The sequence below is a fragment of the Molossus molossus genome, unplaced genomic scaffold (assembly GCF_014108415.1).
Source record: "Molossus molossus isolate mMolMol1 unplaced genomic scaffold, mMolMol1.p scaffold_m16_p_22, whole genome shotgun sequence".
In the NCBI taxonomy this organism is placed as follows: Eukaryota; Metazoa; Chordata; class Mammalia; order Chiroptera; family Molossidae; genus Molossus; species Molossus molossus.
The window spans coordinates 16,680,211-16,696,013 of record NW_023425358.1 but is presented as its reverse complement, the minus strand read 5'-3'; the positions used below and the strand labels follow the sequence as shown (position 1 = coordinate 16,696,013).

The following is a 15,803-nucleotide window of genomic DNA, read 5'->3' as shown; positions in this document are numbered from 1 at the left end:
AAAATTTATAAAAATTTAAGTGGTCAGTTCAATAATTTTTTAGTAAATTTATAAAATTGTGCAACCATCACCACAATCCAGTTTTAGAACATTTCCGTCATTCTGAAAGTATAAGAGTGCCTCCTCTTTTGAGTTGGTTTTCAGGTTTCTAAAATGAGTAAATGGGCCACAAATGTTCTAAAACAGTGGGTGTAACTGCTTTTTCTTATTTCCAACTTGAGCTTCTAAGGATTCTAATTCTTTTCTCTCAAATTACTTGGAAAAAGGAATGAAGTATACTTTGAAAATTCTGATTTAATAATAAGTTAATTAACTTTGAAGAGAATAAAATTACGTAGTCTTGGTTGTTCAACATCCTTCTAGAAAGCCAAATTATTATTGGGTTCTTCCTCTCTTTTCATTTATTTGTGAACTATAGAACCAGTGGAGAAGCTAAAACTCCTGATGGCCATGTGCCTGTCACGTAGGAAGATCTCACTGTGTCATGTAACATCAGTTATCATTCTGTGTCTTTTCTCCCTTTCTACTGCAGGGCTATACAAAGTCCATTGATATTTGGTCTGTAGGCTGCATTCTGGCAGAGATGCTCTCCAACAGGCCCATCTTCCCAGGGAAGCATTATCTGGACCAGCTGAACCACATTCTGGGTAAGCTTTCCGAGCACAATAGGGGCTAGATTTACTCAGTTCATCTGCCCACAGTTTACATCAGGGTCATGTCATTAAATTAAGAGTTTCAGCAACTCTAACCTCAGACAGACATGAAGCTTTAATCTTTTTTGATTTAAAATTTTAACCCTTGTAAAAAAACTTGCTGATAAGAAAAGTAAGCAATGGGAGGTGGTGTGAGAAGACATTATTTATCAAGGTCCATTCTGCCCTACAGATGATGATGTGTGGTCAGTTTACATGGATCTTGATAATTAACAGCTAATTATTTTATCTGATAGGTATTCTTGGATCCCCATCACAGGAAGACCTGAACTGCATAATCAATTTAAAAGCTAGAAACTATTTGCTTTCTCTCCCACACAAAAATAAGGTGCCATGGAACAGGCTGTTCCCAAATGCTGATTCCAAAGGTAAATATTATTTTGTTGATTATTTTTCTTAGGCTTAGCTTCTGGTTTTTGTGTTTGTTTTATTTGTTAAATCATTAGGTCACTAGCCTGAAAGTTAGCCTATGGTTATTTGACAGTGCCTATTTATTTCTCTCTCTTCTTTTTATTCGGGAGCAGTGCCAGTAGAGTAAGAGAGTCTGGGAGTGACTGTATAGTTTCCTGCCCTTTATTTTCTTTGCTACTTCTTAACTTGGATCACGTTTAGTTTTTTAGGGTTCAGATAGTCTAGGATCCTACAAAACAATTTACACCTTTTTTCATCTTGTCATTTGGTGATTTTTACAGTCAGGGTTATTGAAGAATGATTTATGTAAAGTAAAATTCACCCTTTTTTTTTTTTATCCTCACCTGAGGACATTTTTCCATTTTTTGTTCAGATGAGATAGAGTGGGAGGGAGAGAGAGAGAGAGAAAAACATCGACGTGAAAGGGACACATCAAGTGGCTGCCACCCACACGACCCCAACCAGAATAAAAAAGAGAGAGAGAGAGAAGAAAACAGGACAGCCTTCGAGACCTTAGGTTATGTAAACATTTCTTAGGATACGAAGAACATGATTTACAAAAGAAAATGTGATACATTAGATTTTATTCTTTGATTTATTTTATTTTTTTGTCCTTACCCGAGGACATTTTTCCATTTTTGTTCAGCTAGAATGGGAGGGAGAGAGAGGAAGAGAGAGAGAAACATCGACGTGAAAGGGACACATTGAGTGGCTGCCTCCCGCATGACCCCAACCAGTGCCGGGGACAGTTGCAAACAAGGTACGTGGCCTTGACCAGAACCAAACCTGCAACACTTTGGTATGCGGACCGACGCTCTAACCATTGAGCAAAACCGGCCAGGGCTATTTTTTTATTTTTATTTTTTATAATCCTCACTCGAGGACATTTCTGCGTTTATCCTCAGATAGAGCAGGAGGGAGAGAGGGAGGAAGAGAGAGAGAGAGAGAGAGAGAGACATCGATGCGAGAGAGACACATCGAGTGATTGCCACCCACACGACCCCAACCAGGGCCGGGGACAAACTGCAATCGAGGTTTGTGCCCTTAGCAGGAACCAAACATGGGACTCTCCAGTCCATAGGCCAATGCTCTAACCGCTGAGCAAAACCGGCCAAGGCATATTCTTTGATATTTTTAAGTAATCTTTGTTTAATAATTATATTATGCTTTATTTCCCATTTAGCATATATCTGTCAAATATATTAAGTAGCATTTTTTTTAACCTTATACTATTACATAAAGCTGTAGTAGACAGAATAATGACCTTACCCCCAAAGTTGTCCACATCCTAATCCCCAGAGTCTGAATATGTACAATTACCTGGCAAAGGGGAATTTAAGGTTTCTTAAACTCAGCTGACTTTAGATAGGGAGATTATGCTGGATTATCTAGATGGGCCTAATGTCATTGCCAAGGTCCTTACAAGTGGAAGAGGGAATCAGAATAGGGAACCAGAGTGAGAGAGAGACCTGCTAACACCTTGGTGCTTGTCCTTCAATATTTTTCTCTGTTGCCATAAATATGCATATTTTTACCTAAATGATTATTCTCTAAAGGTCATTGTTAATAGAATTGTCTTGAGTCTTTTTCCTTGTTAGTACATACATCTGATTTATCTTTAATCCTTTTATAATATTTTCATCTAATCTTTTCTTGAAAGTTTAGCTTTTTCTAATTCTTGCTATTTTATGTGTGGGGGTATTTTTTAAAATTTTAACAGCTGTCTACTTAGATTCTGAATTTCTTTTATCAAGGTTCAGAAACATTTGGGGATTTAGAATTAAATTTCATTTGGATATAGGAGAAACTGTCTTTTAAATTATCTGGTATAAAGGTAGTATATTACCATGGCAGATAGTTTGGAAGTATAGAAAGTATAGGTAAGAGAATAATACTCTTAATTTCCAGAATCCCAACATAACCTTTAACATTTTGCTATACCAATGTGTGCACACCTTCCATCTATTTAGTTAGAAATCGTAGGATTTTAAAATTTAGAATTTCACATGCATTGTACATGTTACTGATACATGACTTGTATAGTCATGCTCCAGTTAACAACAAGGATACATTCTGAGAAAAGCATCATTAGGCAACTTCTTGTCGCTGTGCAAACATCATAGAGTGTACTTACACAAACCAAGATGGTATATAGTACACAGCTAGGCTATATGGTAGATATACCACTATCGTGTAATGTGATTCGTCACTGACTGAAATGTAACTATTATATTGTCCGAAACATGTTACCTAAATCTTGTTTCTTTAGTTGCCTTTTTAAAGAGGTCTATATGTAACAAAACTGCATAATTGAGACTTCATGATAAACCTCCCAGGCTTCCCTCCTGTTTGTTTTTTTATTCTTTTCTAACGTCATAAATTTTATATAACATTATTTATAAGGCTTTTTTTAGCTTATTTTCCTTATGTTCAGGTTATTCAGATAATAAAACCACTAAAATTCAGAAAGTTACTTTTGAAATTAGGTTTTGAAATAATACAATAAAGCAGAGAAGGTCTATAATTAGAGTAAAGTAGAGAGATGGAGTTTGCTGTGCTAGACTGAACCAGTAAAGCATCATGTGTTAGGAGTACAGGCTTTGCAGCCAGACCTCCTAGGTTCAATCCGTAGCTCAACTACTTGACTATGTGAACTTTGTACAAACTACTTAACTCTCTGGGAATCAATTTTTCCATTTATAAAATAAGATTAGTAATAATACCTGTATTACAGGATTGTACGGATGTCTAGACCACTGGCATTTGTAGGTCTAGTTTCTGAGATCTCAAGACTGAAATATTTTTATTTGTATATTTTGGACATCTTTCCAAATCTGTAATTATAAAGTGACTACAGCCCTGGCCAGTTTGGCTCAGTGGTTGGAGCATCGACGCATGGACCAGAGAGAATGGGTTCGATTTCAGTCAAGGGCACCTACCTCAGTGGCAGTTTGGTCCCTGGCTCTGATTGGAGTTGTGTGGGAGGCAACCAATGGATGTGTCTCTGTCGCATCGATGTTTCTCCCTCCTCCCCCACTCTGTCTGAAGATAAATGGGAAAATATCCTCGGGTGAGGATTTAACAAAAGAGTGACTACATAGTGTTCCTGGTAAGGATGATCCGTAATGTCTTTAGCCAGTCTCATATTGGACATTGAAGTTTCTATATCAGTTATCTATTGCTGCATAACAAACCACTCCACACCACAACTCGGGGCCTTAAGACAACCACCACATATTTGTTTATAAGACCATTAGGCTAGCCCTGGCCAGTTTGGCTCAGCGGTTAGAGCGTCGGCCTGCGGTCCGAAGAGACCCGGGTTCGGTTCCCGCTAAGGGCACGTACCTCGGTTGCAGTTTGTCCCCGGCCCTGGTTGGTCATGCGGGTGGCAGCCACTCGATGTGTCCCTTTCACATCGATGTTTCTCTCTCTCTCTCTTCCTCTCTCTCCCTCCCACTCTATCTGTACAAAAAATGGAAAAATATCCTCGGGTGAGGATAAAAAAAAAAAGACCATTAGGCTAGGCACAGTTGGGTGGATCTGCTCAGCTCGCTTCAAGTCGCGTGGTCTAAGGTGGCCTCATAACATCTTACAGTTGGTTCGCCTCTCATCCTGATAGACCAAACTGGGCTTTTCCGCTGGCAGATATATTCCGCCAGAGCAGAAGCTGCAAGGTCTTTCAAAGCCAAGTCTCAGAACAGCAGGCACTTCTGCCACAGTCTAATGATCAGCGCAAATCACAAGGTTACCCCAGATTCAAGAGGTGGGAAAATAAATCCACCATTGTTAGGAGGAGCTATTAAGTATTTGTGGCCATATTTAAACTGCCTCCAGGTTGTTTCTAGATTTTTTTACTATAGCATACATACATTTGTTTATTTAATAAATGGATCTAAGTGTCTATTCTATGCCATCAAAGGTTCCAAGGCCTTGGACATAAAACAGCAGTAATACAGTTTAAGAACCTGCCTACAAGTAGCTAATAGTCTAGATTTATATGAAAATGACATAAAGAAATGAATGGAAGACCTCAGGGAACTCAAGAAATTAAAACTTCAAGCTGAAACAGTGCTTTAAAGTCTGGTTAATGATAGTTCATAGAAAAAGAACTGTAAGTGTCTCTTAAAAATAGGGAAAAGGACTCATTTTTATTCATTATATGACATATAAACATTGAAAAGTCAGTAATTCCATTTTTTCCCCACTCATCACGGTAGCAAGTTTGACAGCCCACTGTGTGGTCAAGGCTATGGGGAAATAGATGTTCTCAGAGACAGCTGATGGAGTATAAATTGGCTGATTCTCTCTGGAGGACAGTTTGGCAATTCTGTCACATGTCTTTTGTTCAATAATTCTGGCTGGGTACTGAACTTTTGGATCTGCCAATTAGGATCTGCCAATTAAATGGGGGAGAAGTAGCATTTTAATTTGTTTTTTTCTTTAATTAAGAGTGAGAATGACTATTTTTTCATGTTTGTTGGAAATTTCTGAGTGCTGAATCTTTTGAACCAGTAGTAGTATATATAAATTTTTCTTCAAGGGAATCTACCTTATGATTTTCTCAAATCTTGAGGGGGAAGAAATGATTATTATCCAGCAGATGGTTCTGGGCTAGTTGAATAGCTAATGGGAAGAAAATCAATTTAAATTATTACTCAAACATCAAAATAAATTCAAAAGAATTAATGATTACTTTTTTTTAAATCATACCATTAAAAGCTAACAGTATTTAGAGTATTCAATATTTTTCTGATCTCTGCATGGAGAATGACTATCTTCCGAAGCTTTTAAAACAAACCAAGGAAACAAACATAAGGGAAAGATAGTAAATTTGATCAAATGAAAGTTTTAAAACTTAAAATAGATTAGATGGATCATGTGTGGACAATAGGTATAAAATGTTCTAAATTGAATAAGATCAATTTTTTTTTTCTTTATTGATTTTAGAGAGAGAAGAAGGGAGAGAGAGATGGAAACATCGATAAGATAGAACACCAATTGGCCACCTCCTGCATGTCCCCCCTTGGGGATTTGGCCCACCACCTGAGCATGTGCCATGACCGGGAATCGAACCAGTGACCTTTTGGTGCCTGGGTCGACTCAACAACTGAGCCACACTGGCCGGGCTAAATTGAGAAAGATTTAAAGGAGCTCTGTCTTGTCATTTTGAAAGCAGCACAGCATAGTGGTTAAGCTATGTGCTCTGGAATTGGGCTCCTGAGTTCAGACAGGCTCTACCACCTCAGATCTTTCACTTTGGATAAGTTATTGAACCTCTCTATTTTACAATTTCCTTATCTCGAATTGGGACAAATTGTACTTCCCCCCTTATAGGGTAATTTGGGATGATTAAGTAAATTGTTAGTTACTAAAGTTAGACTCATCAATAATATTAGTGTATAAAGAGCAGAGAGAAATTTGAGACTTCGGTGGATAAATAAATGAGCAAAGGACAAGAACACAATTCAAAGAAATTACACAATTAAGAAATATACAGAATCACAATTAAGAAATTATGAGATGAGCCCTGACCGGTTTGGTTCAGCGGTTAGAGCGTCGGCCTGCGGTCCTGAGAGACCCAGGTTCGGTTCCCGCTAAGGGCGCGTACCTCAGTTGCAGTTTGTCCCCGGCCCTGGTCGGTTGTGTGGGTGGCGGCCACTCGATGTGTTCCTTTCACATCGATGTTTCTCTCTCTCTCTCTGTTCCTCTCTCTCCCTCCCACTCTACCTGAACAAAAAATGGAAAAATGTCCTCGGGTGAGGATAAAAAAAAAAGAAATTATGAGATGAGCCCTGGCCGGTTTGGTTCAGCGGTTGGCGCGTTGGCCTGCGGTACAGAGAGACCCAGGTTCAGTTCCCGCTCAGGGCATGTACCTCGATTGCATTTGTCCCCGGCCCTGTTTGGTCGTGCGGGTGGCAGCCACTCAATGTGTCCCTTCACATCGATGTTTCTCTCTCTCTTCCTCTCTCTCCCTCCCGCTCTATCTGAACAAAAAATGGAAAAATGTCCTCGAGTGAGGATTTTAAAAAAAAAGAAATTATGAGATGAGGCCCTGGCCTGTTTAGTTCAGTGGTTAGAGTATCAGCCTAAGGACCAAAGGATCTCAGGTTTGATTCCGGGTCAAGGGCACATACTTGGGTTGCACGTTTGATCTCCAGCCCAGTCAGGGCATGTACAGGAGGCAATCAGCGTGCCTCTCGCACATCAATATTTCTTTCTCTCTCTTTCTCTCTCCCTCTCTCCCCCCTCCTCTCTCTCTCCCCTTCTCCTTCCTTCTTTCCTCCCCCTCCCCCTTCTCCCCTCCATCTCCCACCCTCCCTTACCTCTCTCTAAAAATCAATGGAAAAAATATCCTTCAGTGAGGATTAACAAAAAAGAAAAAGAAAAATTATGAGATGAGGAAAACTATAGGAGGGGCAATTTGGGAGGTAGCATTTGAGAATTTAATTTGTGCCATATTAAATTTAAGACACCTGTTAGGCAGTAGAACAAAGTAAATGGCAAATGTTAATTGAATGATTGAGTAAATTATGATACTTCTACTTAAAGGAATATTAAAAGTCATTAGGCCCTGGCCGGTTTGGCTCAGCGGTTAGAGCGTCGGCCTGCGGTCCGGAGAGACCCGGGTTCGGTTCCCGCTAAGGGCACGTACCTTGGTTGCAGTTTGTCCCCGGCCCTGGTTGGGTCATGTGGGTGACAACCACTCGATGTGTCGCTTTCACATCGATGTTTCTCTCTCTCTCTCCCTCCCACTCTATCTGAACAAAATATCAAAAAATATCCTCGGGTGAGGATAAAAAAAAAAAAAAAAAGTCATTAGAAGTGAGTTAAAAAGTTTTACAGCATGGGAAAATACTAATGAGCAATATTTACTGGGGAAATAATACAGCATTTATTATATATATAGTATGATCTCAGTTATGTACAAGAAAATGCATAGAAAATTTCTACAAGATAGGTCAACAGATTAGCAGTGGTTACCATTAAATGAGGAGGCTGTGATTGCTGGGGTGAAGGATCTTGGGTGAGACATTCATACAGATTAGAGGGTCAGCTATTTGAGGCCTTCTCAGTTCCATATAACAAGAACCTACTGTCAGCTGACTTAAGCCTAAAGGACTTTACTGGATCTCACAATTGACAATCAGCCCTGTAGTGTTGGCATTCCCAGACACAGTCACTTTGACTGGAATCTGGACTTCCTGCTCTTTCCACATTTCCCTCCTCCATACGATCTTTTTTTTTTTTTTAACTTTATTGTTGAATGTATTACAGATGTCCACCCCTTTTTCCCCCATTGACCCCCTTCCCAATCCTGCCCCCTTCCTGCCTTCCCCACAGTATTGTCTGTGTCCATTGGTTATGCATATATGCAAAGAAGTTCTTTGAGCCCTGGCCAGTTTGGCTCAGCAGTTAGAGCGGCGGCCCATGGACCAGAGAGTCTCGGGTTTGGTTCCCACTAAGGGCATGTACCTTGGTTGCAGTTTGTCCCTGGCCCCAGTTGGGGTCGTGTGGGTGGCAACCACCTGATGTGTCTCTCTCACATTGATGTTTCTCTCTATCTCTTCCTCCTTCCCTCCCTCCTGCTTTATCTGAAGATAAATGCAAAAATGTCCTCGAGTGAGGATTAAAAAGAAGTTCTTTGGTTTATCTCTTCCAGCCCTCCCTCCCCCTTTCCCTTTGAGGTTCATCAGTCTAACAACCAATATGTACTTCTCAGTCCCTTTATCTTTTCCGCCCAGCCCCCCAGTCCCCTCCAATCTGGCAACCAACAAAAAGCTCTCTGTATCTATGAGTCTGTTTCTGTTCTGCTTGCTCATTTTGTTTGTAGATTCAGTTGTTGATAGATATGTATTAATTGCCATTTTATTGTTCATATTTTTGTTCTTCAAGAAGACCCTTCAACATTTCATATTATACTGGTTTAATGTTGATGAACTCCTTTACCTTTTTCTTGTCTGGGAAACTCTATATGACCATTGATCTAAATGGTAGCTTTGCAGGATAAAGTAATCTTAGTTGTAGGTCCTTGCTTTTTATCACTTTGAGTATCTCTTGCCACTTCCTTCTGGCCTGCAAAGTTTAGAAATCAGCTGACAGTCTTATGGGAGCTCCTTTGTAGGTAACTAACTGCTTTTCTCTTGCTGCTTTTAAGATTCTTTGTCTTTAACCTTTTGCATTTTGATGACTTGTCTTGGTGTGGACCTGTTTGGGTTCATCTTGTTTGGGACTCTCTGTGCTTCCTGGACTTGTATGTCTGTTTTCTTCACCAAGTTAGGGAAGTTTTTGTCATTATCTTTTCAAATAGGTTTTCAATTCTTGCTCTCTCTTCTACTTCTGGCACCCCCATGATGCGAATGTTGGTACACTTGAAGTTATCCCAGAACCTTCTGTTTTTTTTCGTTGTTGTTTTTTTTTTTTATCTTCACCCAGGACATTTTTTGATATTTTGTTTAGATAGAGTGGGAGGGAGAGAGAGAGAGAGAGAGAAACATCAACGTGAAAGGGACACTTCGAGTGGTTGCCACCCACATAACCCAACCAGGGCTGGGGACAAAGTGCAACCGAGGTACGTGCCCTTAGGGGGATCCAAACCCGGGTCTCTCTGGACTGCAGGCCAATGCTCCAACTGCTGAGCCAAACCAGCCAGGGCTCCCAAAGGCTTCTTACACTAGTTTCATTTTGGTTGGATTCTTTTTTCTTTTTGCTGTTCTGATTGGGTGTTTTTTGCTTCCTTATATTCCAAATCGATGGTTTGCTTCTTGGCTTTACCTACTCTACTATTGAATCTCTGTAAATTATTCTTTATTTCAGTTAGTGCATCCATCATTTCTGAGTGGTCCTTTTTTATGTTGTTGATGGTGTCACTAAGTTCCTTGGAGTTCTCCTTAAGTACCTTGAAGTTCTCACTAAGTTCCTTGAGCATCCTTACAACCAGTGTTTTGAACTCTGCATCTGATTGATTACTTATCTCCATTTTCTTTAGTTCTTTCCTGGAGTTTTGTGTTTTTTTTTTCATTTGGGACATGTTTCTTTGTCTCCTCATTTTGGCTGCTTCCCTGTGTTTGTTTATATGTATTAGGTAGTGTTGCTGTGTCTCCTAGGCTTCATAGGGTGGCCTATTATTGTAGGTGTCCTGTAGGATCCAGTGGCACAGCCTCCCTGATCACCCCAGCTGGGCCCTCAAGGTGTACCCCTAGTGTAGACTGTACACCCTTCTGTTGTAATTGAGTCTTGATTGCTGTTGGCACGTCGGTGAGAGGGATTTACCTAGGCTGATCAGCTGCAAGGACTGGCAGTGCTTTCTGACCACTGGCCTCTGACTACCTTGGAGGATCAGCTGTGTGGGGGCCCACCACACAGTGCAAGACTCACTTCATCAATGCTCTGGTACCCACTGAGTCCACTCCTTGAGTGTACTGCTTGTGGAGGTGGTTAGGTGGTGGTGTTTCAATGTGATCTGAAGCTGTCCACTGAGTGTGCTGTCTCTGGTGCAAGGTCAGCCACTTAAGGAGAGGTATGGGGCTCGTTGAGACCAAATGCTGCTTGTTTGAGAGATTTTGGAAAATCTGATCAGGATCCACAACAGGCCAATCCTATGGTATAGCCATTGGAAACAGCTTGTGTAGTGCTGAAAGTTGAGTGAGGCAGGGCCTCAGGGAATCACCAGGGCATGACAAATAGTATAAGCCAGGTTGCTGGAGTCCCAGATATGGTGGCTGTCTGCCGCCCCAGGGAAGGGCTCGCCAAAGGAACTATGGCCTCCGGCAGCAAGTCTCTCCAGGAGAAAGCTGCCCCTCTAACTCTCGCTTCGGTGCCAAACAACTCAGTTCTTCCCTATATGTCTCTGATGCCTTTCAAGCTGCCTCCCCAATGCTGGAACCCAGATGGAGTGAGTCCAAGTAAGTCTGTGCATGGGCCCTTTAAGAGGAGCTCCCTGAGGCTCCAGCAGCCTCAGCCTCCCTCATCCTCAGTTCCCACTGATTTTACAGCCAGAAGTGATGGGGACTTCTCTTCCTGGCACTGGAACTCTGAGCTGGGCACTTGGTGTGGGAAAGGCACCCCTCATTTCTTAGGGAGGACCTTCCCAGCTGAGGTGTCCTTTCTGATTTTTATCCTCCACATGTGGGTGTGGGACCAGCCCCTCCACTTCTGCCCCTCCTACCAGTCTTGATGTGGCTTCTTTAATTTCATAGTTATAGGACTTCCATTCAGTTCGATTTTAGGCAGTTCTGAATGATGGTTGTTCTGTAGATCGGTTGTAATTTTGATGTGGTTATGGTAAGAGGTGAGTACTGCCTTTACCTACGCCACCATCTTGACCGGAAGTCCTCCCTCTTTCTTGTTAGTCTCTTTCTTATGGTGACAGGATGGCCACCAGCAGCTCCAGGCGCACACTGACAGGTTTCTCAATAGTTTCAGTCCAAGTATGGGATGGCACTCATTGCCTTTTTGTACCCAACCCAAACTAGTCATTGTGGCCAGGGGAACTCACCCAGGTGACTGGCCACGCCAGTGTCACCGTTCCCACAGCACAACCAAGGAGTAAGGGCAAGCCTGAGAGCTCCCTAATGGCAGGTGCAGCTCCATGTGGTTAGAGAGCAGTGGACATGGGCAAGCAGAACCAACAGACAAAAAAAGATGAGGAATTCTGTTCTTTCTCCCCTACTTTTGTTTATGTAATAAGGCTCTCCATTTCTCAGATAACCTACTGTTTGAAAAGCTTCTAGACTTTTTTATTGTCCCTATAAATATATATATTAGTTACAAATGGGACATAAACTATATCCTTTTTTATTACCTACGGAGAATTATATTTATTCATCTGAAACTTGGTGAGAGTTCTAGGCTAAAGATAGAAGAATTGGGAGTTATTTAACAAATGGCATTTGAAATCACACAGGAGGTTGAGAGGATAGTAGAATGAGATGTATAAGAAGCTGGATAACATGGACCTTCGGTGGGCAATGAAATAGGAACTCTTGAAGATTAGAAAGAACGGACAAAGAAAATAACTAGTGCAGTATTTCACAGAAGCAGAAGATGGCATTATAAGAAAGAGGGCATATTCAGCAGTCTCCATACTGCAGAGAGGCTTCCAATTAATGAATCATTTATGACAGCATAAGAGCAGTTAAAAATTAATGTAAGTGAGAAGTTTGAAATGAAAAGTGAAAACAAATGACTAGTTCAGGCAAGGGAGAAATTGTTGTTATCAGGCCACATGTCGCAGAGGATTGGCTTTAATTAGGGAGATGATCTCCTCTTCCACAGTAAGGATGTGTATGAATTTGGGTGGAGGGGCATCAGGAATGTCACTCCTGGGGATCTTGATTTTTCAGCACTCTCAGTTAGATCTGCAGAGAGTAATGAGGGCTACTTGACAGGAAGGTTATGATTCAAGCCATAGGAGTTGAGAAGAATCTTAGAATAGAGAAGGGGCTGACCAGGGATTTCCCAGAGCTTTTGGGGGCCTTCATGCTTTTTTTTTTAAGAACTTTTTAAAATTATTTTTTCTTTATTAATTTTAGAGAGAGAGGAAGGAAGGAAGAGGGAGAGAGAGATAGAAACATTGATGAGAGAGAACAACATTCGATCACCTCCTGCATGCTCCCCACTGGGGATCAGGCCCACAACCCGGGCATGTGCCCTGACTGGGAATTGAACCAGTAACCTCTTGGTGCATGGGTCGACACTCAGCCACTGAACCATACCTGCCAGTCATGAGATCTTTAAAAAAAGAAAAAATCTTGCATTCTTGTGCCACAACTATTCTCAGCATACTCCTTACATCTCTGAGGTCTCAAGGTCCTTTGAGGGTGTCTGTGAGAATGAAACTATTTTTATAATAATCTTAAGGTATTTTTTACCCTTTTCTTTCTGCTGCCATCTACACTCCTGGCGCAGAAGCCCTGGTGAGCAAGACTGCCAGCAGCTCAACACAGGACAAGGTGGTGGCAGTGCCATGCTCTCACAGCTAAAAACCAATGCCAACTGCAGTAAGAATGTCCTTGTAGAAGCAGTAAGAAATAAATACTTTATTAAACCCCATCCTTCATATAGGTCTTTTTAATGTTCTGTGTGACAGAGTGCAAAGTATACATAGAACATGTCTGCCACATATGAATGTGGTTTTGTCAATGAAAAGTGTTTGTGCAGTTTGAATTATGAGCTGAATTAGCTGCTTTTAAAAATTGATCCTCAATAGTTTTTAAGAGTAGGGCTCTGTGGTCAGCAAGTTGTGGTGACACAGTTTGCACAGCTAGGTCTTTTTTTGGTCACCATTCAGAAACTCAAGTTGAAGATGGAAGGGACAGGTGCAGCCTTGATCCTAGATAATTTTTGCTGGGAAGGTGAGACAGATCCAAAGCAGTGTTGTGGAGAGCCAATCAGATGACCCACCACTGGGTCTGGGCTAGGAGGGGAAAAATAGCCTGATGGGCCGGAAGGGTGGGGTCATGTTACTAAGTACCCACTGAAGCTAAAGAGAAGGTGTGGGTTCTGAGAGAGCACCAAGGAGAGTCACGGTCAGCATCAGAGGGACTTAAGTCTTTTAGAAGAAATAAAACCTGTATCCAAGGAAACATAGGCACAGACAGCGTGATTCATGCCATCTGAGTGGTGCCAGTAGATTGCCGTGTGGCATGGGTGGAGGGAGACTGGACACTCTAACTGTGGGATCAGCACCTGCCAGCTGCTTCCCATTTCTCTCATTTTCCCCTTCTGTAGTTGTGAATAATGGAGAAATAGCATTTGCAGTAAAAGGAGGCTAGAGACCCAGTTATTTTTCAGGTAGAAAAATATAGTTATCTTCCTTTGAAATTGTTACCTGGAAGATTAAGGGTCTAAAATTTTTTTTTTTTTATCTTCACCCGAGGACATTTTTTTCCATTTTTTGTTCAGATAGAGTAGGAGGGAGAGAGAGAGAGAAACATCGACGTGAAAGGGACACATCGAGTGGCTGCCACCCACATGACCAACCAGGGCCGGGGACAAACTGCAACCAAGGTACGCGCCCTTAGCGGGAACCGAACCCGGGTCTCTCTGGACCGCAGGCTGACTCTAACCAATGAGCCAAACCGGCCAGGACTAAAATATTTTAACTTTAAAGAACTAGCAGATCTGTTTTAGAAATGCTTAAACTGTGCCCTGTCTAGTTTGACTCAGCGGTTAGAGCGTTGGCCTGCAGTCCAGAGAGACCCGGGTTTGGTTCCCACTAAGGGCGCGTTGCCATTTGTTCCCGGCCCTGGTGGGGTTGTGCGGTTGGCAGACACTCGATGTGTCCCTTTCACGTCGATGTTTCTCCTTCTCTCTCTCTCTCTCCCACTCTATCTGAACAAAAAAATGGGAAAATGTCCTCAGGTGAGGATAAAAAAAAAAAAAAAGAAAGAAATGCTTAAACTGCAAAGCATCTGGGTGCCTTAAAGGGGGAAAGTAACCCCATACTATTTAGAAATAATGCTGTTAGAATCAGACTGTGGCAGGCCCACCTGGGCTTTCCTGACACAGATGGTTTTTAATTGGGCAAAAGGACAAATGACTTCTAATCTAAGGAAAGTTCTTGGGGCAATATCTGTGGGGGAGGGGTGATTGGGAGCAGGGGAGGCAGGTTTTATTACCTGTATTACAGATAAGATTCTAAAACTTACTCAGCAAGGGTTGTATCATGTGTACACACATCTGCCTGGTATTCCATGGGACTCAGATTTGAGCAGGAGGTGTCTGAGTTTTTGACCATCGTGCTGCACTGTCCTGACCCTTGAGAGAGCCTCCTCTGAAACCGAGCCTGGTTGTTGGCCCAAGACCTCGTGTCTCACCTGCAGGAATGAACACCTCTTCTGCTGCCCAGACAGTGTTTCAGTCAAAGCCAATATGTCTAGATTCCCAGGAGCCTCCTTTGTTCTGAAGTCTTCTAGCCTGTAGAGCAAAATGTCATTGTTTCCTAATTTTGTAAGTTATACTCGTGTGTGTTAAAAAGATTATCAATAGAGGCAAAAATTTATTATATGTGCTTTAGTAAAAAACTTTTACAGTTCACTTTCTGGACATGAGAAAAATTCCTTGTTATGTGGGATTTCTTATTATGTCCAACATGTGATTTACCACATTTATTATATTTTAATTGTCTTAAAGATCAAGAAGGGTGTCACGCAATGAGGAGAGTTACTAGTTGGAGTCAGATGAGCATGCAGAAGCATGCACATAAGCAAACACACACCCTTATAATGACCTTCTCGTCCACCTGCTCTCTTGAGTTTTTGTTTTGTTTTGTTTTTTATCCTCACCCGAGGACATTTTTCCATTTTTTCTTCAGATAGAGTGGGAAGGAGAGAGAGAGAGAGAGAAACATTGACGCAAAAGGGACACATTGAGTGGCTGCCTCCCGTAGGACCCAACCAGGGCCAGGGACAAACTGCAACCAACGTATGTGCCCCTAGCAGGAACCAAACCCGGGTCTCTCTGGACCACAGTCCGACAGTCTAACCACTGGGCCAAACCAGCCAGGGCCTGCTCTCTCAAGTTTGACTTCCTGCACATATGCAATCACTTCAGGAGGTGTTATTGGCCTTCTGTTCGCAAGGAGTAAAAGAATGAGTAAAATGATTTTCCTCTACCATTCTACTCTTAGAGCCTAATGATGTGCTAATTTGCATTTGGATGAAATTGATAACTTAACAA

General features: G+C 41.7%; 1 protein-coding gene across 1 annotated transcript in view; it reads left to right on the top strand.

Moving 5' to 3' along the window:
• Positions 1–15,803, top strand: part of MAPK1 (mitogen-activated protein kinase 1) — a 106,214-nt gene that overhangs the window by 75,125 nt on the left and 15,286 nt on the right. Inside the window, exons 5-6 of the mRNA XM_036277097.1 lie at positions 533–647; positions 950–1,081. Coding sequence (XP_036132990.1) covers positions 533–647; positions 950–1,081 — 247 coding nt within the window. The remainder of the gene's footprint in view (positions 1–532; positions 648–949; positions 1,082–15,803) is intronic.